The 26,827-nt window shown below is 34.4% G+C and overlaps 2 protein-coding genes across 2 annotated transcripts; both read left to right on the forward strand.

The window, feature by feature from the left end:
* Positions 1 to 6,370: 6,370 nt before the first annotated feature.
* Positions 6,371 to 8,040, forward strand: LOC118743889 (putative inorganic phosphate cotransporter). Its single transcript, XM_036476651.1, has 3 exons — positions 6,371 to 6,613; positions 6,667 to 7,746; positions 7,834 to 8,040. Exons 1-3 carry the CDS (start codon positions 6,371 to 6,373, stop codon positions 8,038 to 8,040), a joined length of 1,530 nt encoding a protein of 509 aa, XP_036332544.1.
* Positions 8,041 to 10,919: 2,879 nt separating this feature from the next.
* Positions 10,920 to 14,154, forward strand: LOC118743890 (putative inorganic phosphate cotransporter). The gene is made up of 4 exons (XM_036476652.1): positions 10,920 to 10,956; positions 12,596 to 12,738; positions 12,822 to 13,901; positions 13,963 to 14,154. The coding sequence occupies exons 1-4, from the start codon at positions 10,920 to 10,922 to the stop codon at positions 14,152 to 14,154; spliced, it is 1,452 nt and encodes a 483-aa protein (XP_036332545.1).
* The last annotated feature ends 12,673 nt before the right edge of the window (positions 14,155 to 26,827 follow it).

Below are 26,827 nucleotides of genomic sequence, written 5' to 3' on the forward strand. Positions count from 1 at the left end.
ATGGGAAATGAGCCGAACATTTTCAAGATGCGAACCAACTTAAAACATTACCACTGAAGCTTTCCTACATACGATTACTATGTATATAAGTAAGTAAGTCACCAAAAGAAAATTTAATAATATTAATTTGGCAAATAATTATCTCGAGAACCAATCCATAAAATTTCAATGCATATAAAAGTTCATGTCAGTGTATTTTTAAACCATTTTGGACTGCAAATATCTGCAAACTTAGAAGTAAGTAACAAATTAGTAAAAGACTTAAATTTTCGTAGACATTTTTTATATTTTTCTAAGAAAACATGTTGGATGGAAAAATGCAAACCTGCCGTTTTACTTTAAATGTGGTCAACTCGTTTTGAATACTACGTAGCGACGCAATGAATGCAGAATTTGATTTCGGGACCAAGAAGTTTTAGAATCGTCGCTATTTTGAAAACAAGGATGGTCCATTTTCTAACTTATAAATAAAAGTCTTCAATAACTGTTATCTAAGATGCATAATATAAAAATCGAAAAAAAACTCTTAGTTGCAGATTATGTATTTAGATAAAAATCAAAAATAATAGTTATTTAAGAAATAATTAAGTAAAAGTCGAAAAAATATTTGTTAAAGAGAGATTTTTATAGTAAAAGGTGTAACTGTTGCGGTCTCTGTCCACCACACCCCAATCTATACTTACACTGGGTAAAATATCCACTTTTAGTTCCATTTTTTTTATGATCTTTCAAAAAAATTTCGAACCGAACATTTTTGCTATCTAAATTTATTTTGTGAACATGTATTACTATTTAAAGACATACTTAAATTTATTTATATAATCTGTTTCAAAAAAATGTGGTATTGCAACTTTTTCTTAAAATGAGCTCTCAACTAAGAATTTCGGAATTTGAAATTGTGACTAAGGAATATACATATAAATGAGTTCTTAGAGGTGCTGATTTTTTTCAATATTAGAATACTAGTTCCTCAGAGTTACTTAAAGCAGTTGCTGAAAATTATCAATCTGCTCAACTCACGAGCGGTCACCGAATAAACTCACTTAGCGAGAACGCAAACAAATTGATGAATTCAAGTTACAACCTCAGGCAGAGCGGCCACTGTGGCTGACTAGAAAAAACATACTACTGTTATATTAAAAGATTCGTTTAATTTTTGTATGAAATACTACGAGCAAGCAAATATGTTGCTCATACGCCATGTATCCACGCGTTTTATCACACCTATAGGAAAATAATAGCTAATGATTCCGCGAACTTTGAAGCATTTGGCGAAAGTTGCCGTCAACGGAATGTCTCTGCCAAAATGAATATTGATTTTTAACAATATTCTGTAAAACATATATATACTTCTAACTTCTTCTTCTTATTTGGCGCTGTAACCACCTAAGCAATTTTGGCCGAGGTCAACAAAGCACGCCAGTCGTTTCTATCCTGTGCCAACAGACACCAATTCGAAATGCCGAGTGAAGCCCAGTTCTACCACTCTTGGTCTTTCCATCACAGTGCGGGCAACCACCAGCGGATTCCGAGTTGAATACTTTCAGACTTTCGTTGTCATTACATGATGAGTTACTCATAGAGTGTGGTTTTCATACATCGGGAGAGGACTTTACTCTTGAATTGCCTACTAAATCCAAAGTAGCACTTGTTGGCAAAAAGTAAATGAAATTATAACAGTGACGTGGGTGCCAAGGGACTGTTTTTTCGATGGCAGGAGATAATTTACCTTGTTCTCGTTGACCATCAGATCGATAACAAAGTTGTGCTATGTAGAGTGCTGCCAGATTTCAAATTAAACAGATCTTAAAAAGGGATAGCATTGTTTAATAATCTTCTCTTGGTACCCATAAATAGTAATATTGTACCCTTATTTTCGAAACAAAAAAATAAATAAATATGCGATTCAAAATATGTAGGTGTTAACCCTATTAAAAATGTTTTTGAATTAGGAATTTTTATAATGGCTGCGTTTCTTTATACATTCCGGATAATCTCATTTCACAGCCGGAATAAACAGAATGTGTTTGAAATATACGTTAACATATCATCAGGAACGTTCTAAAGAATAAGTAAACAAAAAAGTTTATTCCAAACGTTCAGAATGAATAAAGAAATTCAGCCAATACCTCCCATAATTTCGAACAGGTGGTAATCTTATATAAGTCCTCTCGGAGATAATACCTATCTAGATAACCGTAAAATGCAAAACATAATCTGTATTTCATCCAAATCGGTAGAGCCGTTTCTGAGAACCTTATGGATATATGTGTACATATATATATATATCTGTGTTAGTATGGAAAAGTAGCTTATGTCGAAAGGCTGGCTTTAGTATAATGCAGCATTGCCTTTATTCTTTAAACGACAAGGAATTTTTTGATGAGACTTAATAAGAATATTGACTTGCTAGTATCGGAACTATTTCTTGCATGTATTGCCTCTCGACATAAGCTACTTTTCCATACGAACACAGATATACAAGGATTGCCCGTTTAATGTACATAATGTATTTCGTTTCAGAGATATTTATCCATCGTAAGTTATTGTTGTATAATTTTTGGTCATCAACTTATATTCGTGAAGAATTTTATACTTTTCCATTTACGGAAAGATTGTGGAGTATTTGTGTGATCCGGGTTAATTTACGAAATAGACCCGCTAATTTACCAGAAATTCATTCCGAATTTTGATAAAAGAACTCCATCTCTAATCACATCTGCAGTAAACGGGTTTTTTACGGAAAGCTCTTTCATGGCAAAAATCCACTCCAATCCACTTGGAAATTGGCCTCTCGTTTTAAAGAAACCCGTTTTTCCATCGTTTTCAAATGGTGCGCGAACAAATGTTAAAAGCACCTTTAACCACTGGGTGTAGACTATCGTTAACAACTCAGATAACTAACTAGATAAAACTAAAATCAAATAAGGCATTATCTGCACACCAATTTATTCTATTCATAGCTCTTGACGTCTGTGCTTTCGGAATATTTTCCCAATGTATAAATAAAAAATAAAATGTACATCTGTCTGCTGTTGCCTTAATGCAGGCAAGCATGACAAAATTTTAGTGTTAAAACAGACCATAACCTAGGTTGTAAACAAAACTAATATTATCTTTTTCTTTTATTTTAATGATATTTATCAGTGCTGCTGCTGCTGCTGCATGTTACGCACTAGCCAATGGGGAGGTATATAGTTCAACACACGTAAGAGCTATAAAATCTTTCTTACTCAAATACGTCTTTCTACGTATATTTGCACATATGTATGTATGTATATGGATTTATTATTTTGAGATTAACTCGCTTAGATTTACTGTCGTATGTGTTTAATGCCTCAAATTCCAACTTCCTCGGACGTAATTTTAAATTATCTAGTTTTTAGATAAGGCTAGATTTTGTGCATTTAAAACATTTGAAATAATTTCGATAAATAATGAAATAGGTACTAGTAATAATCCTCGAAAATCGGGATGCTCCGTAGTCTAAAAAATAGTCATATTTATTTGTTCTAAGAACCACTCGCATTGTTTTTGATAGTTAAGTTTAACTTTGGAATTTTTTCAAGATCATACTCTACTTTTTTTTTTTTGAATTGACGAAGTTTAAATAGATAACGAAATGTTGGTTCGCTCGACTGTTAATTTATATGGGATTGAAAAATTCGTTTCGCTTGTGAAAATGTCTAAAGTCCATTAACTAACCCTTTATATGTGCGTACATATTTGTATTGTGCCATCCGAACAATTATATTGTAGTTCTTTAATCATTAGGCGAGATCATTAACTAACACACATACATATTTTGGTTGCGGATTAATATCCTAACTACTCCAACTTTGAGTACGAAGTCATGAGGCGCAACTACCCTACTCCTACTTGCTCCTGTGGATATTCAGAAACGACGACATTTCTTCTTCGGAGAACATATTAACCATTTATTTATTAACTATCGTACAGCGCTTTTTTGGACACGAAATTGATCGATCGTTCCAGTGGTTTTGACTAATTACACTAGGCTGAGTTTCAAATACCTAATGGACTTAATCCCGCAAAATAATTTCTTTTGACTCTGGTGGGAGTTCTCGCCGCAAGAGAAAACTGAAATAATCAGATTCTCTGAAACGCATATTTTTTGAGAGTTTAAAATACTTTACCGTTCCCTCAGTTCGTCCGCCAGATTTTTTATTTATTTTTGTTTTCTTTTCAGCATTTGAAAATTATAAAAAACTAGCAGACCCGGCGAACTTCGTCCCGCCCAAAATTAATTTTTTTAATGAAACATTTGGTCCAACGTTTTCGCCAGCAATTAACGTTCACGTTTAGTTTTGTGGTCGACAGTAGGCATATCCTCCATTGCCGTCTTAAATAACCTGGCGAAAGCGTTATACCGGGAAGAAGTCCTTGCGGCTCGATGGTGAATCGTCCTTGAATCTGTATAGTTTAGTTGGTGGCAATTTTCAAACTGGTGAGTATCATTGGCCCACATTCTGTTTAGTCAACGTAAAGGAAGGCCCACAATGGTTCTGATGGTTGATTTAACGGGGGTGATTTCACTTTGTTCTCCAAATTGACGATTGTTAGCAATATCTTGGCTCCAGCGCCACCTTGCGCATCTTTTTTGCAATTGTATTGGCCCTATCGTTACAAATACATATATATCTCGAGTATGAGTCAAATCGGATCACAAATACGATTTTGAGTAATAACTCGACTCCAGCGCCACCTGGCGTTTTAAGTTGTGAACTTTCATTATACAGGGACCCATTCAAACACATAAAAATTGTCACTGAAATCGTTTCGGTCGTTTAGGAGGAGTCCACCCACCAGAATAAGTCTTTTACTTATTCAACATAAAAAAAAATCAACAAAGACGGTGTCTTATATTTTGGTCCAAGTTATTTTTAACTTAAGATAAGCTTATAGATGCTTAATTACATGTGCACATGTATCCGTAGATATGTATGTATGTGCATTGGTATCAGTAGGGTGGCCAGATACGCTGCTTTAATCAATTTTTTTATTGTACTGATTTTTGAGAACCCAAAATTAGTAAGCGAAATGTACTGATTATCCGAGTTTGCACCGATTTTGTACTGAAATTATTTCTTTTGCTAACATTTCGCAAAATAACTGCTTGAATTAAACACAACATAATAGCCCCGTTCCAGGTACTTCGCGATTTGCAGGTTTCGCATGATTTAGAGGAAAATCTGTTTTCGCCATTAATAAACCTTATGGAAGGTGGCGACCAACAACCTGCAAATCGTGAAGCACCTGGAACTGGACTTAGTATTTCAAACTGAAGACGACTACCGCTGCTCTTGTGCTTCTTGTGCAATGTAAGTTCTAAAAATTTTGGAAAATGTGCAAACTACCGACTCTTGGTGTTCGGCTTCCTGTAATTTGACTTGCATAAACACATCTAACACTATTCAATTTCATTCGAACTCGAAAATTCGTTTAGCGAAAATTCAGTGTTATACCTTTCAGTCAACATTTTGGCTTAGTTTCTAGCTCTTAAGAAAACGGAAAACGGAAATAATGGAATGGGCATATATTTTTGTTGCCAACATGGATTGCCTTCTGCTCGTTTTTCACAAAAAACAAACTTTAGAAAACCGTAGTAGAAAGCGTACCAAATTTCTTAAAAACTGCGTACTGTCTTAAGGACATTTTAAACAAAAAAATATCTCAACCATTTCTTATGCGTCATTTTGTATGGAGTTTTTGCTTTTCTTGAGAGCTGGATACTAAGTTTTTATTATGAATGTTGTATTTAGTAAGCACACCAACTATAAATATGTCTTAAATTTGTAGCTTAAAATATACAAATGATGTTATTGAAAATATGTTTTCTCTCACTTTTTATAACGTCGAAACTGTAACCCATTTACATTCTGCGATTTTTAAGCAATGTTTAGGTTTTCAAAAAAACTAAAATGGGTAAAACACCCTTCTAATATTCGGCTAATTTTTCGCGAGATTTCAGCGCAATTTTAAATTTTCAAATTCCACACCTTGTAGGTATAGATACATATATACATAGATATGTAAGTACACACGAATACATTAGAATCGTTTTGTATTTTTTACGCTGTCCCCCAACGTCTGTTTTGCCATATGGATTTATCTAAGGATTTAATCCGATTAACATGTTCATTTGGGCCTTATCATTAGATGGGTATGTACATACATATATAACACACATATCTGTCAAGGTGCTATCATTTTACGCTTCCAGTTCAACACTTAGCATTTTAATTAGATTCAGAAGCTTAACCGACACACAGCGGTTAGGAAGTGTTAACTCGCGTGCAATTCCAGCGTTAAGTTAGCGTGCATTAGCTTGTCGTCAATATGGTAACAAATGGGCGCTCTTCCAGCGTTACAAAATGTAAGTAAACTAATTGCTTTAATCACAGCGCTCTATAAACGATATTATATTAATAAATCCCCGCTGTCTAAAGTGCTGCCGCCGACATTTGGCAGGCGACATTTGCAGTGCCTCTTGATGTTTTTGGGCTTCGCTGCAGCGTTCGCTATGCGCGTTAACCTCTCGGTAGCAATTGTGGCCATGATGGACAGCAAAGCGGCGAATCCGAATTTTCGAGTGAGTAGCAAAATGCAAAAAAAAAACTTTTGTACGAAAACATTCATTTGTAGGAGTATCACTGGACGGAGAAGACTAAGTCGCGCATACTCAGCAGCTTCTTCTGTGGCTATATTTGCACGCAAATACCTGGCGGCATACTGGCGCGTCGCTTCGGTGGCAAAGTGATGCTACTCAGCAGCATATCCATTAGCAGCGTCATGGCGCTACTCACACCAATCGGCGTGGACTTTGGTGGTTGGAAGTTGCTCTGTTTCATGCGTTTCCTGCAAGGCATTGGTCAAGGTGTGACTGTGCCTTCGATGCATACTTTGCTAGCCAAATGGTCGCCTGTGCAAGAACGTGGCTCATTGGCCACCTACAGTTATTCGGGCTCACAATTCGGTACTGTCATTATGTTGGCTACGAGTGGTCTGCTCGCTTCCTCATCTTTGGGTTGGCCCAGTATTTTCTATATACCCGGCGGTTTGGGTCTTATATGGGTAGTGGCATGGATAGTTTGGGGCGCAAGTTCACCTAGCGAATGTACGAAAATTGGCGCAGCAGAACGGGCTCTCATAGAGTCATCTTTACGTGATAGCGTTAAACAGGACGATGATAAATCCACTTTGCCTGTACCTTGGAAGAAAATATTTCTATCGCGTCCATTCTTGGTGTTACTGGTGACACATTGCTCGTCGACTTGGTGCTTTTGGACGCTACTGACACAAATACCCACTTATATGAAAAGTGTCCTGGCCATGGATATCAAAAGCAATGCCCTACTATCGGCACTGCCTTACTTTGCTATGTTGGTTTTGGGTCTAGCATGCTGTCCCTTAAGCGATTACATAGAGAAGGGCAACCGCTTGAGTGTGACCACTAGTCGAAAACTCTTTAATTCAATTGGCCAGTGGGTACCAATGGTGACACTTATTTGGTTGGGTTACATGACACGCGACCAGGCTGACTTGGCCGTAGCTCTGTTGACATTTACTGTGGGCATTAGCACAACACTGCATTTGGGCTTCCAGGTTAATCATATCGATTTGGCGCCAAACTTTGCCGGCACGCTTGTAAGTCTTACCAATTGTGCTGCCAACGTGTCGAGCATCATAGCGCCGTTAGTGGTGGGCTACATTGTCACCGATACGGTAAGTTTCGCTAAATTAAATTTGCTTGCAAATTTTTTTTTTCGTATTCATTTTCATTTATTCTCTTCCCTTTCTATCCGCTTCTAGAGCAATCCCATCCAGTGGCGTAAAATATTTTTCATTGCGGGTGGTATAAACTTTTTTGGAAATTTACTCTTCATTTTATTCGGCAGCGCCAAAGTGCAACCGTGGAATGATGAGAAAGTGGGAAAGAGTCATGAAATGAAGCCGCTTAACGTAGAAATGACGAGTGATGTACCAATCACTAGAAGGGAGTCTCAGTTAGCAGTTTGATGGGCTTTAGCGAACTTACATAACCGTTAGTTCGTAAGAAATATTTAAGTGTCTCTTAAATGTTTAAGAATGTGTCGTCTTATTTGTTTAAGTTGTTATTACAGACAAATGCGTTGTGATGCTACTATGTAAGAATTTTTAATACAGATTTTATTATATAATCTTACTACGTACTAATAATAATCTTAATACGTACTAACATTTGTAGTAATTGATGCCAAATTTAATGAAATTAAATAAAAAACGGGTTACCAAAAAACTTTGGACTACGTTAATCTATTTCTATTTTTCTATAATTTTTTATTTTTTTTCGAAGAGGGGTGGTACCACAGAGGCGGTTCCATACTAATGTGGGTTAGATCCAAATCATTGAATCATGAAGAATTTAACGGTACTCTTAAATTTTTATATGAGAACTGAAGCCGGTTCTGTTTCCTACTTAAAAATTACTTGTTTCATTTATTTATTTTTTTTCTTTTCTTGATCTAATTTTCTTTTAATAATACTATTCTTTTAAATTAAATTAAATTTTGGGGAACTTTTTAAATTTTTTTCTTTGTTAAATAAATTTTTTTCTTTCAGTTTAATTTTCTTTTAATTTTTAGATTGTATTATTTAAAAAAAAACAAAAATATATATTTTTTTAATGCATGTAACTTAATTTTTAGAATTATTTTTTATTTGTTTTTAATTTTCAAAAACTACTTTCATCCTTTTTGAATTATTATTTATTAATTAAATTTGTAGATTTTATTATTTTAAGAGAAAAATAAATTATATTCATTTAATTTTTAAAAATCTTTTTTGTACATTTTTTCTTTTTCAATTTAACTTTCTTTTATTCATTTCATTGTTTTAAAAAGAAACTTATATATCCGTATATTTTTTTTTAATTTAATTTAAATTGATTGTGGTGAGTTGAAAGACAGTTTCCGGTACTGCCCTGTAAAGTCAGAAGCAAAATCTTAGAGAGAGGAAACAATTGACACATTTATTCAGCACAAAATTTGTGTTTAAATGGCAGACCTACGAGTTTATTTCTGCCATGTCAAAGCTTCTTTAAGGTAAAGATATATTGGCATGTAGCGTTCAGGAAGAATTCCCTATAAAAGTACATCTGTATTGTGTATATTCATTTCCTTACGATTTTACGTGTACCCCTATTACACATTTAGCACAAATCCTTGTGTGTTGCAAGTACGATGAACTTTTATACCCAAACAAAACAGCGACGATATATTTTTTTAACAATGCACCAGAGGAATCGAAAAAAATGTAGACATATATTTACCAAAATGCTGAGCAAACGATTACTCTCGAGTACTCGAGAGTATAAATTCAGATGTCTCAATATTTTATGGTACGAAGTAGTCAGTACTTGCAACTATCGATATGGGCATCATCGTGCCAAAGATTTTCAAGTGGCGGACGGATGTACTCTGAGTCCAGGAACTTGCCTCTCTAAGACTTAAGGCTGCTATAACGGCTATCTCTCGAGCAAATACGTCCAGCAAAATCAGATTTGCTTTCAGGGCTTCATTAGGTGAGGGGCATAGCGCTCCGTACTTATTCATACCCCTTTAAACTGTTTAAACATTGTTGACTTATTGAGGGTGGGCCATGAGACTAAGGTTCCATAAAGTAAGATCGGGCACGCAACGGCCGTGAAGATCCATAGGCGTGGAGAGAGAACACTTGTTGCATAGTGGCATATGGCACTGCTAAAAGCGCTTGCTATGTCTAATTCCTTTATTTCCAGCGGTCTTTGAATTTTCCAAACTAATTGCTGTAGGCGAGCTACACAGTAGAGCTGTATTAATTGAACATCTTACCCCATATATGTACGTCTCGAGACATCTTTACAGAGGCTTAGTAGGGAAGAGGAAAGGCTTATAGGCCAGCTGGTTTAACATGAAGGGCTCTACCTCCTCTCGGTACTTTGTACAAGGAAAAAAATTCACCGCATCACACTAAGTCTCCTCGAGATAAGAATATCAATATATCATGCTTTTAGATCCAATTATAAATCCCAAAGATATGACGGCAAAAGTAAATAATTTTTCGAAATTGCCTTGCAAAATTACTTTAGATTCAGCTCAGAAATCTCCAGTTTCAAACATTTTCCATATTTTTTCTTTAATCTTGCTCAAGCCATTAAAGAAACCATTTAGCCTGCGATGTTTAGAATTTAAGGTTGTCATAGAAATTTTAAACACAGTTTGGTAAATTATTCGAACCAATCTTCAACCGATTTTAGGAGAAAAAGTTCTATTTCACTGTTACACAGTGTTCTTTCCTATCAAACTCCACTCATTACTATATCTCTCGATATCCATCAAGATTCAGTGAGTTAGATTCTAAAAATATTTTACACCTGCAAAACTCTTCTTATAAGATTAAAAAATTTCCATCAACTGATTGCGATAATACTCATACTATGCAAGCATATCAGTCATTATTTGAATAGGCTTAAGTAAGAAGTTCCATAGAATCTTCAACTTAACTGAAACAAGCAGTCCTTCGATAATGTTTACCTCTCGGCGAAATTCTTTGTTTTTTTTATATTTTGCTTTGGAATACATATGAATATGTACATACATATGTATATGCCTGTGTACCTTTATTTAAATATTTATATGTATTTTGTTATATTTTATAGCTAAGTTTTATCTTATGAAATAATCTTTTTGCAAATGTGTGGTTTTTTATATTGCAGCCAAAATGCGGTTGATGAGCTATCAAATCCTCACTAAGGTATCTTAAAATTTTCATTTAGAAGCTTAGCAGCTACAGAGCTGTTAAGAAGTGCATTTCCTCCTAATAAAACACATAGTTGAGACATAGTTTCATATAATTAACGTTAATTAACTTTCATCAAAATGGTGTTAAATGATAATTCCTCAAGCGTGCCAAAATGTAAGTTCTCTAAAGCAATGATATTACTAGATAGCGTTATTTAGATTACTCATGTACATACATATATGTGTATACGTGTATACTTATGTGCATCAAAATAAGAATAATGTTACTCATACGCCGTGTTATCTGTGTATGAAGTTCGCAGTGGCCTGTAACTTCATTAAATACTTGAAAATGTTTGTGCTTATGATATGATGTAAATATCTATTTAAATAAAAAAACAGCACCGAATCGGGTTTTTTTTTACGTTAAGATTAGAAAACTCATCTGTCATACTATTAGAATTATTATCTATCGCAGTTACGTAACCCTTATGAAACTGATAACAAAAGAGAGAGCAGTCCGGTGTGTCGTCATAAACCGCAGAATTCAAGATTATAAATATTGGATGCAGACAAATTGTCAAACTGAGAGAGAGTGTTGCGCTCGATTTAACATACAAAATTTCAATTCCTAATTGCGCGACTAGTGGGGAGCTAATTGAATGAATATGTGCATGCCACCCTGCTGGATATGTTTAATTTTGATTGTGAGTTTTGATTAGTAAACAAGTAATTTTTAAGCAAAAGATAAAACCGACTTCAATTCTCATATAAAAATTTAGGAGTACCGTTATTTATTCACGATCCAATGATCGTATCTAAACCAGATGGGACCACCTCTGAGATACTACCTTTCCGATACAAAATCGGAAATTATCGAAATTAGTTGATGTGGTCCAAAGTTATGCGGTAACATACATAAAACAAAAAAAAAAAAACTAAAATATTCCGACGAACTGATAAACTCCTCCTTTGCTTAAAGTCGGTTAAGAAGAATTGGTCCATAAATAAATTAGATATATGAATTTTTTTTCGCGGTAAACTTTCCGCTGGAAACACCCGTATACAATAATAATAATAGATACACAGATTGGCGCTTCCACAATATGTGTGTGTTTGGCCGAGCTTCCGCTCTGATTTGTGGCGTGCGCCTTAATGTTGTCACTCAAAGGAGAGGAGCCTACACCGAACGTGGATTGCATTTTTTTATAAGAAGCTGTTTTTCATGACTCAATACACTCAGAGGTTTGCCATTGCATGGCGATCGACCACAGCCAACGTTTTTATGTTGTCCGGAAACTAGGCTCGAAATTGCCTCTTTTTCAAAGCGTGAATATGCTAAACTGGCGCCTCTGGATTTAAGGCCCATGATGCCAGTATCAACTGTGTACGTCATTAGCATCGTTCTATTTCGAAAGTGAATCACATTTTCTACATCCGCGTGGGATTCTCTTTTTTTGTGTGTGGTGTTTACCGATTTATTTATGTCTTCTATAGCTTTTGACGTGTTTTGAAAATGGTCTGAATGGATGACTGCACCTGAAGGTTTAAAGCCACTCTGACATGGTCCAATCAGTTGGTGCATGAAGGACTTGCGACTTGCACACCGTATCGGCGATAAGACCTTATAAAGAATTTTATGAAAACTTATACTGCAATAATTGTCCTTTAAAAAGCGACAGGGCAATTTTTCACAATATCTTTTTATTTATTTAAAAAATTTGAAGACGTATTTTATTTATCTCTGAATTTTTACAAATACATTTGTGCAATCATAATATTTTAGTAATGATTATTTCCATTATTTTCTGCAGTAAAAGTGCCCACATTCGGGCGGCGCCATTTTCAATGTTTTATGATTTGCATTGGCTTTGCTGCCGCATTTGCGATGCGCGTCAATCTCTCTGTAGCAGTTGTAGCCATGATGGATAATAAAGCAGCGAATCCAGACTTTCCAGTAAGCTTTATGCTAGCAACTAAAAATTTGCTAATATGCTCCATATGTTCATTTAATACTACATATTCTCATTTACTGCGCAGGAATACCACTGGTCGGAAAAGATAAAATCGCGCGTTCTCAGCAGCTTCTTTTGTGGCTATATATTCACACAAGTGCCCGGCGGCATACTGGCGCGTCGTTTCGGCGGTAAAGTCTTGCTTTTGTCCAGCTTGTTTATTACCAGCGTTATGGCTCTGCTGACGCCACTGGGCGCCAGTATTGGTGGCTGGAAGTTAATTTGCTTCCTACGTTTCCTCCAAGGTTTGGGTCAAGGCGTTACGATGCCCGCAATACATACACTCGTCGCTAAATGGTCGCCCGTGGAGGAACGTAGCTCTCTAGCTGCTTACAGTTATTCGGGCGCTCAACTGGGCACTGTAATTATACTTGCAGCGAGTGGTGTGCTAGCTTCCTCGAGCATGGGTTGGCCTAGCCTTTTCTATATACCTGGCGGTGTGGGTCTCCTTTGGTCGGTGACGTGGATTTTGTGGGGTGCAAATTCTCCAAGTGAATGCCGGAAAGTTAGTACGGCTGAAAGAGCACTTATTGAAGCGTCTCTGAAGAGCAATGCGAAGCAAGAAGAAAGCAAAGGCGCATTGCCTGTGCCATGGCGGCGAATATTAACCTCACGTCCATTTTTCGTGGTCTTGGTGTCACATTGCGCTAATTCGTGGGTTTTTTGGACGCTACTAACTCAAATTCCTTCATATATGAAGAGTGTGCTTGGCATGGATATAAAGAGTAATGCGCTACTCTCGGCGCTCCCCTACTTGACAATGTTTCTTTTGGGCTTGGCGTTGTGTCCAATCGCAAACTTCTTGGAGAAGAATAATCACATCAGCGCAACTGCAAGTCGGAAACTATTCAACACCATCGGCCTATGGATACCGGTGGTGACGCTTATTTGGTTGGGTTATATGACACGCGATCAGGTTGATTTGGCTGTTACATTATTGACATTGACTGTGGGTATTAGCGCTGCAACGCATTTGGGTTTCCAAGTGAATCATATTGACTTGACGCCCAATTTCGCCGGTACACTAGTTGGCATAACCAACGCGAGTTCTCAAGTGATGAGCGCCATTGCACCATTAGTGGTGGGATACGTTGTTACAGATGCGGTTCGTAATTAACATTCGATTTCTGAGATTCAGTTGTTTATTTAAAAACTCTATTCTACAGAAAAATCCTGATCAGTGGCGTGTTATATTTTTCATAGCGGCATCTATTAGTTTCTTTGGAAATCTACTGTTCGTATTTTTTGGAACGGCTAAGGTGCAACCATGGAATGATGAAGAAGCAGTGAAGTCTCATGAGTTAAAGCCACTCAAGGAAAAGAACACTGAGCTATCTAAAGCAAATACGGAAGCGTAGTTAAGAAAAAAATCTAGAAAACTGCCGATTTACAAGAAAAAATTCTATAATTTAAAAACTTGAAATTTCTAGCCACATTTAAGATAAGAGAGCAATTATACATTAAGTAATGTTATATAAATAAGCTTTTTTACTGACTGATTTCATGTATAACTCCATGAATTTGCGCAACTTTCGAGACTTTAAGCTCGTATGTCCGTTATCCGATTTTTTTAATTTCTTTGCCTCAAGAAACAAACCTATCCGAAGCATATGCTTCGTAGCTAAAAAAAAATGTTGTCTATCAAATATGGCACAGACTAATGTACATAAATATGTATGTATGTACATTAGGGTGCATCACTCTCCATGCACAATAATTGGTACTGTTTTCCCAATCGAAGATGTAAAGGATATATTTGAAAAATTTTTAAATTTTCCTAAAATAGCTCCAAAAATCGATTTTTTTTTTATAAATAAAATTTTTAATCCCCTCAGATGATAGGAGAGCTTTGCTTAAAAGGTTTGCATGAAAATGCTTGACATTTTTTTTAAGATATTCTCAAATCAATCTAGCTCACGTAAGTCTTATTATTTTTCCGAACTACTTTGGAAAAATTCTTAAAATATCATGAGTTTTATAATTATCGTGGAAAACCCCCAACTTTTTTTTCGATGCACCCTAATGTACATCTATTCACCCAAACAGGCGTACTCTGCGCTGGTGACAAGAATTACACTGCCGCTAATTAAAGCTCCAGGCTAGTTTTGGGTAGAAACCAAACACCAGTTTGGAAGCGAGCTAATGTGAGCAGGAAAACGCCCAGCAATATTTTCTACGCTTGACTTGAGACCCGCCACGAAACCCTACCGAACGCAACAAGGACTAAGATTTTTTACGGATATATGTACACGGCATTTTCGGACCCTTTTTAAGCGAGGTACCTATCTCCAAGTGCTGGATGTCATAAAAAAAATACCAGGCTGACATCCCCACAATTCACGAAATGCGATAGGAGGGCATGGTTGAAAAAAAAAATCAAATTCATACAAAAATTTAGCGCAGGACATGTGGTTGGATAGGCACTTCCCTATCAGTGAACATATTTGCCACATTTCGCAAAAAAAGCCAATCTAAATAACGTAAGCCTAATTTGTGTGCATGCTCCAACCGTTTCAAAAACTTTGTGTTCCGTAAAAGTAATAACTTTGGTCCGGAAGCAAAAAAAATTCTAAAATTTCAGCGCATGGTGGTAAAGCATGGCGGTTTTATGGAGTGATCACCCCAGAGCAAATCTTTGACAGCAACTATTTTCTACATGTTACCTATTTTTTTTATTCTATTTTTTCATTTAGTCATGGAGCGATATTCGGTGATCCAAGCGTTTTATGAAAATTATCGTCCTGCAAGAAATGCATTTCACGTATGGCCATATTTCAAGCACTGGCTGGGTATGGCTGCTGGGTATGTATGTATGTATGTATGTTGTGTATTTGTTTGTTTGATACCGAAATTAATCTGTAACTCACGATATGTCACTTGTTTTAGGCTTTGACTGTTATAGCAAAATCCATATATATGTGCGCCTGAAAATAGGCAGCGATTTTTATGTGCACCTCTTTTTCTTCTACTGATTACTGATGCCTACATAGAATTGGCATTAAACTGGCGAAGTTTGATACATTTTTATGTACATATGTATGTATGTATTTACCCACATGTAAAAATGGTTGGAATTGAATTAGGTCCTTGTGGTACTAAGGAAATTGACAAAAATAATAGACTTAAGGAATGAATATGTTTACATACCCCAGTCGGCAAAATGAGGAGCGTTTCTAAACGCCTTCAGGAAGGAATTTTTTCCATAAGGCCTCTATTATGAGTTGCATTCGATCTTCGATTGAGGTCCAAAGTGCTGATCGAACGAATTTTCATTGGATATTACTGCGCTCATTCGATGAAGAATAGCGCTATTGTGAATTTCGCTCGTTTAGGTTGTTCACAATAGTATATTTTTCACTGCTGATAAGCTTTGTTTACAAATCGAGCAAACTAAATAGTGTGCTTATACATATGTACATATGTAAATTTGTGCAAATTAAAATGAAATAAAAAAGAAAGCGTGTCAGGTAACTGAAGTGAGAAATCGTCAGTTTGGTTCTCAAAAATCGTTATTTGCATGTAAAAATCGTCAACATATAAAAAATTGAAATAAACAGAACCAGGAAACTCTTTTGTTTTTTTTTCTGATTGATATACTTAAAAAATAAAAAGCTAAACGTTTAAACGTTTTTTACGAATTTTGTATATACAGTGGGAAGCGAAAATTAGTACATGGTGATTTTTATTGAATATTTGCAAGATTTTTAAAACTAAATGTGTTTTTTATCTTTTTTATAAAAATATGGCCGTACTTTAACCAAAGCCATATAAATCTAACTTTCAAATTTTATACAGAGCTTAGGAAAATTCAATAAATTTTCATTAAAATATAGAACTTTTTAGTTTGAATTTTTATAGAATTGTTGGGTTTTATAGCTTGTTAAATTTTAGTGTAATGAAGTGCAAGTTTTAAGCGGCTGAAAATACGCAATGATTTTTAATATTTTTTGCTTTTGTGGATTTTTTCATATAACATGTGCAATTTAGAAAAACTAGCATTGATTTATTAATTTTCTGTGCCAAGGTTAAAACTTTTAATGAAAATTTGATGAATTTTCAAAAGCTCTCAATAAACCAAACTCGACAAGGGATGACGGAAATTCGTTCCAAAATAAATCTCTATAAAGCTTTATTGAAAGTTTGATTTATGTATATGAGTTTTGTTAAAGCACGAAACATATATTTAAGAAAAATCACGATGTACATATTTTTGCTGGGTTTGGGACCCGCCACGTAAAAACCCCTCCAGTGAAGAAGCGAAGCAATGCAATTGATGCATTCGCTACTCGACTCACACACCTACTCTCAGAGAGCACTCTTACTACAAACCGACATACGGCAGAAGTGGAACGAAGAGCTTGAAATGCTGGCCGACAGGAAGAATGCCCGAAAATTTTACCAGAGAGTTAGGCGACTTACGGAAGGTTTCACGGCCAGGGCATACTCCTGTAAAAACAACCATGCCGATCTAGTGACCGATGTTCAGAACGTACTTTAATTATGGAGGGAACACTTGTCCACCCTACTGAATGGTAGCAGCTTAGAGTATTCAAGAGAAATATTTTGCGGAAGATTTACGGGCCTTTACGCGTTGGCGACGGCGAGTACCGCAGACGATGGAACGATGAGCTGAACGAGCTTTATAAATGGATATAGTGCAGCGAATTAAAATACAGCGGCTCCATAGGCTTGGCCATGTCGTTCGAATGGACACCGACGCTCCATAACTATCCGTAAATGTTTGCAAATAATTTTCTGTGTCTATAAATTTTGACTACACAATAAACATTGATCAATTTGAATAATTCGATGCGAATAATTCGATGTGATAAATTTCGTTGACTATAAACTTCGATAATTTGATAAATTTCGTTAGCTTGATAATTTTCGATAACAAAATTTCTTATAACTGAATTTATTTCGATTCTTTTCGAAAAGTTTCAATAAATATTCTTACCCTTTCAGTTACCCTAATTCTTATGTATTTCTCATTGTTTTCATCTTCGGACTTACATTTAATTTTGCCTTCACTCTATTGTCTTATTCACTATCATGCATAAAATTTAATTTCAAATACGAAATAAAACAAAATGCGAAAACAACTCAAATTGAACTGGTTGCAACAATAACTATACGCTAATTCGGAAATTTTTAAACGACGTTTTCGGCCGTAGTTTTGAACTTATATTGAAACTCGTCTCATCTACAGAATAATATCTTTGCAATGGTGTTCTTTGTTTTAAAATCGGTTCGATAGAATCGCCAAACGAACGAACCACCTAATAAATTTACTAAATTGCTAACTCTGATAACACAGGCAAAACTGTGCGGCTTTTATTTCTAACTAATAGTATTAGAGAACCATCGACGCACGTGATATTCATGTGAACTATTTATAAACGAAACATTTCCAAATCTCCAGCAAGCACCGCAAATAAACTTGTATATACTTAGCAACAGAGACAAAAGCGCGGAATATGTTGTACATACACACACACATATCGCATACCATCTTCAAAAGGGAGACAACTCTTAAAAACATTAGGTCGATTGTTTTACATAAATCGGATCGTAGGATTTACCTCCCCTTACTGAAAATAGATTTTTTCCTCTTGTTTATAGTCTCTAACCTTAAAACTGCCGTTATACCTGCTTTTATATTAATTGCGCTGGATCTGTACCATCCACACACAGTTCTATTTTCGGGTGTGCTTTTTGAGTTAAGCCTCTTTTGAAGATGGTGTGCGATATGTACATATGTAGATGCATACTAATTTGAATACATATTTAAATTTATAAGTTTCACAGCAAGCAAATATTTACTACTCGACATACAATATTAGTCGATCAAGTAGACAGTCTGAGAGCTAGTCGAATAACACACGTGATGTTCGAATGTGCTAGCAGATGAAAGCTTTTGGTATTCAGTGTGCCTCTGTCGTGTGCAATCCAAAAAAGCGTTTGGCAACTACACACTACTTACTTGCTGAGGAGGAGTGTGGCTGAGTGATGGCAAAATTAACCAAATCGTGCCAAATTTTCTAATGTTCATCGAAAAAAACAAAAAATTGAATTCATTGCGAATGTCAGATGCATGGTTTTTTATGTGATCTGTTTTCGTTGGTTTTATGGAAATAACGACTTTGTCACGTTCGTCTGCAATATATTCACAGAAAGTCCAAATTTCATTCAAACTTGTGCCTCAATTACTTTGTTGGCATTATTTCATTTCGCATACTTTGCTTTGAGGAGTACATCCATTCATATGTGCATATTAAAAGGCGCATACGTGAAGAAATCTACGATAATCGAGTAAAATTTTTTTGATATTCATTTTACTATAATCATAATTTTTTTTTCAATACGCGGCATTATGGTCGCTTCACTTAGCACATTAAAATATACACGATTACAGTATACGACTAAGTAATTCGAATTATTCGTCAATTAAGTTTATTTGGCCCCAAATTTCTTAAATATTTATTTGTCAATTAAATATCGTGTCTACTTCAATTTGTAATATTGAATTTATAACGTCATATTTGTTTAACCCTTCTGTTTTGTTTCGAGTCTACCCCTTCCTAAAATGTTTTGGGTCCTTTTGTACCTACAACTAGTAGAAACTAATAAGTTTTAAGGTGGAAACACATTGTATTCATTTAAGGTCAATAACTCTTTCCTTAATTAATGCATTTCGTATACACTTCAATATATTTCTTTTTGTGTGAAATGTTTCTTTTTGCATTATTTACCGAAAAAGAAGACACCTATGTATCACGATATTTAAAAATTTCCAAAAAAAAAATTCCGAAATTTTTAACTCATTAGAAATATCTTTTTTAAACTATTTGTCGGCGAAAATCAGTTAAGTAATCGAAATGTGCAGCAGAATGTGTAAACAAATATGAAATTTAATAAATAAATTAAATAAACAAAAAAGGAAAAAAATTTAAAAAAAATATTTTGTTTTTCCTATTGATATTTTACGTTCCATAGAAATATAGTTAGCTTCGCTCAAAGAAAATATACATACAATAGTGGCCCTTATTTCCTTCCTAATCAACTTCAAGTTAACTTATAGTTAGATGCATTTCCCGCAGGGTATTTACAAACATACATACAAGTCTACGTATACATACATACATACCTATATAATTGCTGTAAATGTAAACAAATTGCGCGAAATTTTTGTTGAGTACTTTTTTGTTTATTCTTTCATTGACATTATTCGATTCTCAATTGCTCTATTTGATCCATATTTAATATAAAATAAGAGTGTGGACGCGGTAGCTACCAAATTTGTGTGGACCAGCAAGTTGCTACAATTGTGTGGGTCTTGCGGCACATTATCGCAAAAAAAAGTTTCTAAACAAAAAAAAAGAAATACAATGACATTAAGCCCGGTGCACTTATGCACAAGGATATATGTATTAAATTTGTTTTTTTTTTGTGACGCACTTACATATACTATGTGACCTGGTCTACGGAAAGGGGGCTTAGTTGTCAAAAAATCAATTTTCACTTTTTGGTTGATTCGGATGGAAGATGAGATGCTTTTTCACGTGGTGAAAAGCAGAAAATTCTAACTTGCTTAGAAGTGTACTAAAAATGTAGAGAAAGAAGAGTAAAAATACGACAAAATATAATTTATTTATATATTATTTATATTTATAATATTCCGACCAACAACAACACTTACTGGACCAACAACAACACTTACTGGACGTCCGGCGCGGAGAACAATTAACGAGATAATGAGAAACTGACGAAACGAGTTGCTTACTTTTAACAGCTTTTTCACAGAAAACTAGTTTTCGCACGTAAGCTCCCTTTTCGTAGACCAGGTCACATATACTATATACGTACCTTATACTTTAAGAATAATAAATAATGCCGAATTTCCACTAGGCATTGAATTTACCAAAAAAAAACTGCCACGTGGAAACAAACATCATCACTATTTTTATAAACGCAATGGCACTGAAAAATATTGTAGTTTAATGGCTAGAGGAATTTCAGTCTAATTAAGGGTCATTCATACAAAATTTACACCTACATTTTTTTGGTGTAAAATATTTTTATTTTACACTATCATTTTTTATTCCATCGTAATATTACATTTTTTTGGCGTGAAATACTTTTTACTCTCTTATTTTTTATTCCGTCATGATATTCGGAAATCTGGAAAAAATACCGAATGGTCCCTTATTCGAACTGCATCAGACATAACTTCAAAATGATATGAAATTTCGATCTTCCTTTTATTTGTCCTCAATTCGAAAAAGTATTTGTGAACAGCAGGATATTTAAATAGAAACATGTTTAAAGAAAACAATCTGGCGATTGCGTCTGCATTACTCCTGCATCACCTGTCAACTAGTTTCAAGTTAGCTATTTGCAGCTAACTACAAGTTATATATTTTATAGAAATCCCACAAAAAAGCTAACTATAACTGTGTTTTTTCTAATCAATTGATAATTTTTTTTTCTGCAGGGTAGATTTTCTTTACGCTTATAATTCTTGTGGCTCCATTTCTAATTAAAATTATTCAATTTATGTATGTATGTATACTCGACTGTAACTAATTGATTTGTTGTTAAAGCAGAGCGCTGAAAATTTTCAATCGCCTCGCCTAGAGAGCAAACACCACATGTACATATGTATATAATATAGCGATGAAATTCGCACTATTTTTTATTAGGGGGCCAAATGGAGGCTCGCACGCACATCAAGTAAACAAAAATACTAACCTCCACATGCTCACATTAACACTTGAATTCGCTGGTAATTGTGCGCATGTAATTGTTATAGCTGGAAGAGACAGGTTTGTACTAGGGATGTTGCGAATGTGGAATTTTAGGCGGATGCGAATGCGAATGCCATTCTTTTTAAGAAACAATTAGGTAAGTAAATTAATTAGGTAAATAAAAAATATAAAAGTTAGTAATTTTTAATAATATTTATTTTATTTAGTACTTGGAGTCAAAAGTTGGAATATTATACTTAATAAAATGTAATGAAAATGTCAGATGTATCCTCCTGACTTTCATCTTCACTTGAAGAATCTAACAAAACTGGCTTTTTAAAAATAATTCTTCATTCTCATTCCTTTGGCAAAAGCTCCGGTTATTGCGGTTGCGAATATTCGCAACAACCCTGGTTTGTACACAGATATGTATGTGCATATACTCGTTTTTATGGGTCATTATTTAGCAAATCGTACGGGTTAAAGAAATCACTTTTTTATACAGGTATATGGAGCTTTCAACATAAAAAGTTTTGCTTTAAAAATACTTCTAACTTTGTTTTTAACTCATTTTAGTTTACTGGTGATTATCGGATTAGAGCTCAGCAAAAAAAATTTCCTTTTAGATTTTTCTCTGCTAAATTTTATCTAATTAAAAAAAAGAACGGGTGTCTCAATCCACTATTTATTACATTTATTTACATTTTACATACTCAGTTTTTTTTCTTTTCTATCGCTGTCGCCTATCTTTACTTATATTGGGACTTAAAACAAATACATTTTTTTCAGATTCTATTCTCCCATTATATTTTAAAACTTACGTCTTGAAATAGATAGTGTATGAAAATGATTTGAATAAAATTCGATAAAATTCGGGTAAAAGGGAAGTTTTTTATATATATCGTAAAGTAACAAAAAAATGGTTTTAAGAGCTTATATAATAAAGTTCATTTTTAGCTAGCAACCATAGCTCGAAATCACTTCCAACCCTAACAAAATGTTTATTATTTAATCATTTTCCTATTATTTGACTGAAGTTTTCTTGACTACCTACTTCATGAGGAAGGATCCATAGCTTATGAACACCAAAAAATTATTTACTTTGCGTGAAACTACCCTAAAATTTCACCAAAATCACTAATAATAAATAGCTCACTCTGCAAGGCGTACATAAGTTTGGGTTCCTGTAAAAACTAACTGCGGTAGTAAGTATTCTAATTAAATTTCCTAAAATCAAATTTTTTTTTACATTTTTTCAGTTTTTGAAGGCCTCCTACCCTAGATATTGTGTGGAGTTTGTTCGCAAACAAAGCATTAAAGAAAACCGACTCGCTGTTAGCGTCGCACACGAGAATCCTGCGGCGCTTGACTGAAGTCATACATCATTTAATTTTTATAAACCATCGTAAAACATCCGAACTAAAAATATTAATATCTCTTAATAACATTTTTTGCTATATGCTGACATACATACATTCATGTACATATTTTTATGCCTTTCCTATTGCGCGTATACAACTTATAAAAAGTTTTAGCCGAATCTAAGATTATGAAGATGAAAGTGTGTACGATTTATAACATAATGGCCCATATATGTATGTGTGTATATATGTATGAGTACATAAGTACTTGCAAATGTATGAAGTATATGCAAACAATTCAACGCCCATCATTTGATTATCACGTGAAGTGAGTAGCTATAACGCGTAGAAAACGTGATCACAGTTTAAGTGAGAAACAAGAGAGCAGTGTTGCCAGGTCATTGAAGTGAGAAAACGTCAGTTTAGCTTTCAAAAATCGTCATTGGCATGTTAAAATCGTCAACATTCCGTCCGTTCATTTTGTTCATTTTGCTATAGGTAAAAAATAAAAAGTGGAACTTATTTACGAATTTTTAAAATCCGCATTACTTTTAACAAAAAAATTTTTTAATTGCACAGATTTTTCATCTTCATTTTTTTCGAACTGCAACTTAACGATGTGCATTAAAAACTGTTCATATTTACACGTTTTGATAAAGACTGTATTCATAATTCCTTTCGCTCAATAAAATATGTACCAGTGCACAACGTCACAACGCAAAATTTACGAATTTGACCGCCAAAAACTACACAAAATAGTGATGGAACAAAGAAGAAAACTACTCATCGATAACTACTATTAGTGCTGCCACATGATATAATTTCGATACGACAATTATGTATTAGCAGGAATAGTAGACTCTCAATAAGTGTTTACACTGCAATTTTTAGTTGTCTATGTAACTATCTTCAAAGTTGAGAACCAGCCAAGTTTGTCGTCATGGCGTCATAAAAATCGTCAAATCGTCGTGGCAGTAAAAAATCTTCAAAATGACGACGAAATCTACAACCTGGCAACACTGCAAGAAAGAGAGAGTGAGTAAGACCATTGTGGGCGAGTGAGGTATAAGTGAAAGGTGAAGGTATCGTTGGCGGCGATTCGATAGCGACAACAATAAATAATAATAAATGAATTCAGTTATTCATAAATATGCAGACTCCATCACATTTACTACGTATTTACACAAACATACATACGTAAGCATGCATTTCAGATTCGTGATGATTTGTGGCGCGAAGTATTGATAAGAGCGGGCAAGTAGCGCTATTTGACTTCAATTTGCGGACGCTTGTTTTGGTTACTCGCAGGCATAGTTGCCAACTTAGTGCTTTAGGCACTAGATTTAGTGCTTTTTGAAAATTAAAACGCAAAAAAAAATATAATTTAGTGCCTATTGCCCTTTTTAGTATTTTTTCTGAACTCAAATTTCTCCCAGAATTTTAAAACCTGAAATAATTTGAAATATTTAAAGTTGTGGCAGCACTGAATTTACAAGTATCTACAAATCTAAATGCACTAAAATGCAAACATGATTTATAAAAAGCTCAAGTTGCAAACCCAGCTTATTAAATTATATTCGCATTGAAAATGCTAGTAAGCAGGTAAGTTAAGGATTACTTTTCTAACTATTTGTACAAATTTTGACTTTTTTACCACCTGAGTAAAGTACATCGTCTCTTGGTTCTGAATCCAAATCTGACCGCAGAATTGGTCTAGCACTAAAATTTTAAGATAAACAAGGTTTTTGGCGATATTTGAGGTAATATTATGAAAACAACAAATTTGTTTGCTCATTTCTACTTACGGCGCCATTTAGTATTACTCTTCTCCTTTAAAATTCATTTTCGTTTGTTGCGATTCAATTTTTCTTTCATGACTCAACATATCATCTGTGGAGGCTATTCAATCGTTATGAGCGAACAAGATTTGTGTATTGATTTATGTATGTAAATATTGTTAATTTTTTTACTTTTGTTAAATACAAACTGTTATGAAAAAAATTAATGATTAAAAAAAATTTATGCTTTTAGTGTGGTAAAACGCTATTTGGTGCTTTTTGAAAAGGAAAAGTTGGCCACACTGCTCGCAGGCGTTTTGCAAAACTTGTTGACGCTGTACAACCAAGCAATGAGTGAACATGCAGCAGCAAGGGAAGCACATCACAAATAGCACATTTCGCCAGCGGGTTTTCACCTCACTCCTGGAAGAAGGTTATCACGGTATTCGACAATATAATATTCGTTTTAATGTGCTTTCAATTATTTGTTCCGCTCATTTATTCTTCGCTTTATTTGGCATTTGAATGCGCAGATGGCTTTGTATGTGAATGTTGCTGATTAAAGAAACAAAAGAAAAAATAATTATTTTTAAACTGATTTTTAATTTGTACTTTTAATAATTTACGTCAAATGATTTTTTTTATTTAATTTGTTTGTACGCTATATGTGCTTAAGCAGTATTGATCAATTAAGTTCAAAGGTGATTCAGAATTTGTATTTTGCTAAATTTAAAAGAATTTTTTTATTATTCGATGTATAGATCGTAGCTCACGGGTGCTGATTTATTTTAGTTGCTTTGTTTTGAATTGACAGCCCAGCGGGGGAAATTCGGAAGATTTCTTGATCTGCTCATCGCGATCTGATACACGTTTTAGTTTCTTAAAGTAAAAAATAACGAAAGAAACTAAGTGAAAAATTAAATTGACAGAAAAAAATATAATTTTTCACTTATACAGCGTTCGTGAAACCGACAGCAAGTGGTTTGAATGCGAATTTTTACTGTAGCGCATGCAGTTAGACTACGTTGGATATAGTATCCAGTGTCCACCACGTGAAGGTTGCAGGACTATATTTGGCCCATGTTTTACTTTTTTAATTTCTTAAATTTTTTATATTTTTTTTACTTATTAATTTCTGTATTTTATTTTTTTCTGAGGGTATATTTTTTACTATTTCATATTTTCTCTTCTTTCTTTGCAAGTTGCACATCCAGTACTTAGCTCGTTTTCTGATTACTCTTCGTTCTCAGTTTCGGAAGAACAACAACTTGATTGGTCTCCCTGGTATTCAGAACTTCAAGTAAAGTCATGCGTTCTGGAGACTATTTTATGCGCTACTGATCGTCAAAATTTTAGTTAAGTCTGTTATTTTTATAGTCTTTCTTTCGGAAAAATGTATTTTAGTAAGATAAATTTTATATGCGCAACGCAATAGTTTTACAAATCTACTGTTTTCGCTTTCAATTTGTAAAGTACAAAGTATTTACGTGTCAATATATTGGTTATTACCTTTGTTTACTAGACTATGGCACTACGGCAAATTATTCCGCCGAATGGTGCTGGTTAACGCTTGGCACCAAAATTGTTAAATATTCCTGCGAACTTGCAACGCTGCGTTGGGTAGAGAGAATGAAAAATAAATTTGCCATCAAATTTTCTTCAATTTATTTCCATCAGGATGATAAAAGATTTTATTGTCACGCCAATTGTGTTCACTTAGATGATTGATTATTTGCGGAGTGATTAAAGGTGATTCAAGGTAGCCCATATATTATATATATATATATACTTACGGCGTAGGGGAAAACGCTTCTATCGAAGTATCAAAGGAGAATAATACACAGGTGATACATTTAATAAATACAAATATCAATATGTTCTTGAATATTAAATCTGTCGGGTAAATATTTGTGCTGCCGATAAATTCGATAATTTTGTTGTTATCTTCATTTACGGTATTGAATTCTATATTGCGATAGTACCTTGGTGTTCACCTAAATTCATTCACAAGAATTATTTTTGTTAACAACCCTGTCTACAAAATTACAATAGATAAATATGACACCTGTTTGTGCGGACTGCTAAATATTTTTGTAATTTCAAATTAAGTTAATAACTTTGCTTAACAAAAAAATGTCTATGCTG

This window comes from Rhagoletis pomonella, unplaced genomic scaffold (assembly GCF_013731165.1).
Source record: "Rhagoletis pomonella isolate Grant_MI unplaced genomic scaffold, Rhpom_1.0 Rhpom_scaffold_00007, whole genome shotgun sequence".
NCBI lineage: Eukaryota > Metazoa > Arthropoda > Insecta > Diptera > Tephritidae > Rhagoletis > Rhagoletis pomonella.

Bases quoted from the DNA above. Each gene is read 5' to 3' on its own strand.
- LOC118743889 (XM_036476651.1), top strand. From the start codon at position 6,371: ATGGGCGCTCTTCCAGCGTTACAAAATGTAAGTAAACTAATTGCTTTA. The intron at 6,614-6,666 runs GTGAGTAGCAAA...ATTCATTTGTAG, and splicing joins CGGCGAATCCGAATTTTCGA to GAGTATCACTGGACGGAGAA. The intron at 7,747-7,833 runs GTAAGTTTCGCT...ATCCGCTTCTAG, and splicing joins GCTACATTGTCACCGATACG to AGCAATCCCATCCAGTGGCG.
- LOC118743890 (XM_036476652.1), top strand. From the start codon at position 10,920: ATGGTGTTAAATGATAATTCCTCAAGCGTGCCAAAAT. The intron at 12,739-12,821 runs GTAAGCTTTATG...TTTACTGCGCAG, and splicing joins CAGCGAATCCAGACTTTCCA to GAATACCACTGGTCGGAAAA. The intron at 13,902-13,962 runs GTTCGTAATTAA...TCTATTCTACAG, and splicing joins GATACGTTGTTACAGATGCG to AAAAATCCTGATCAGTGGCG.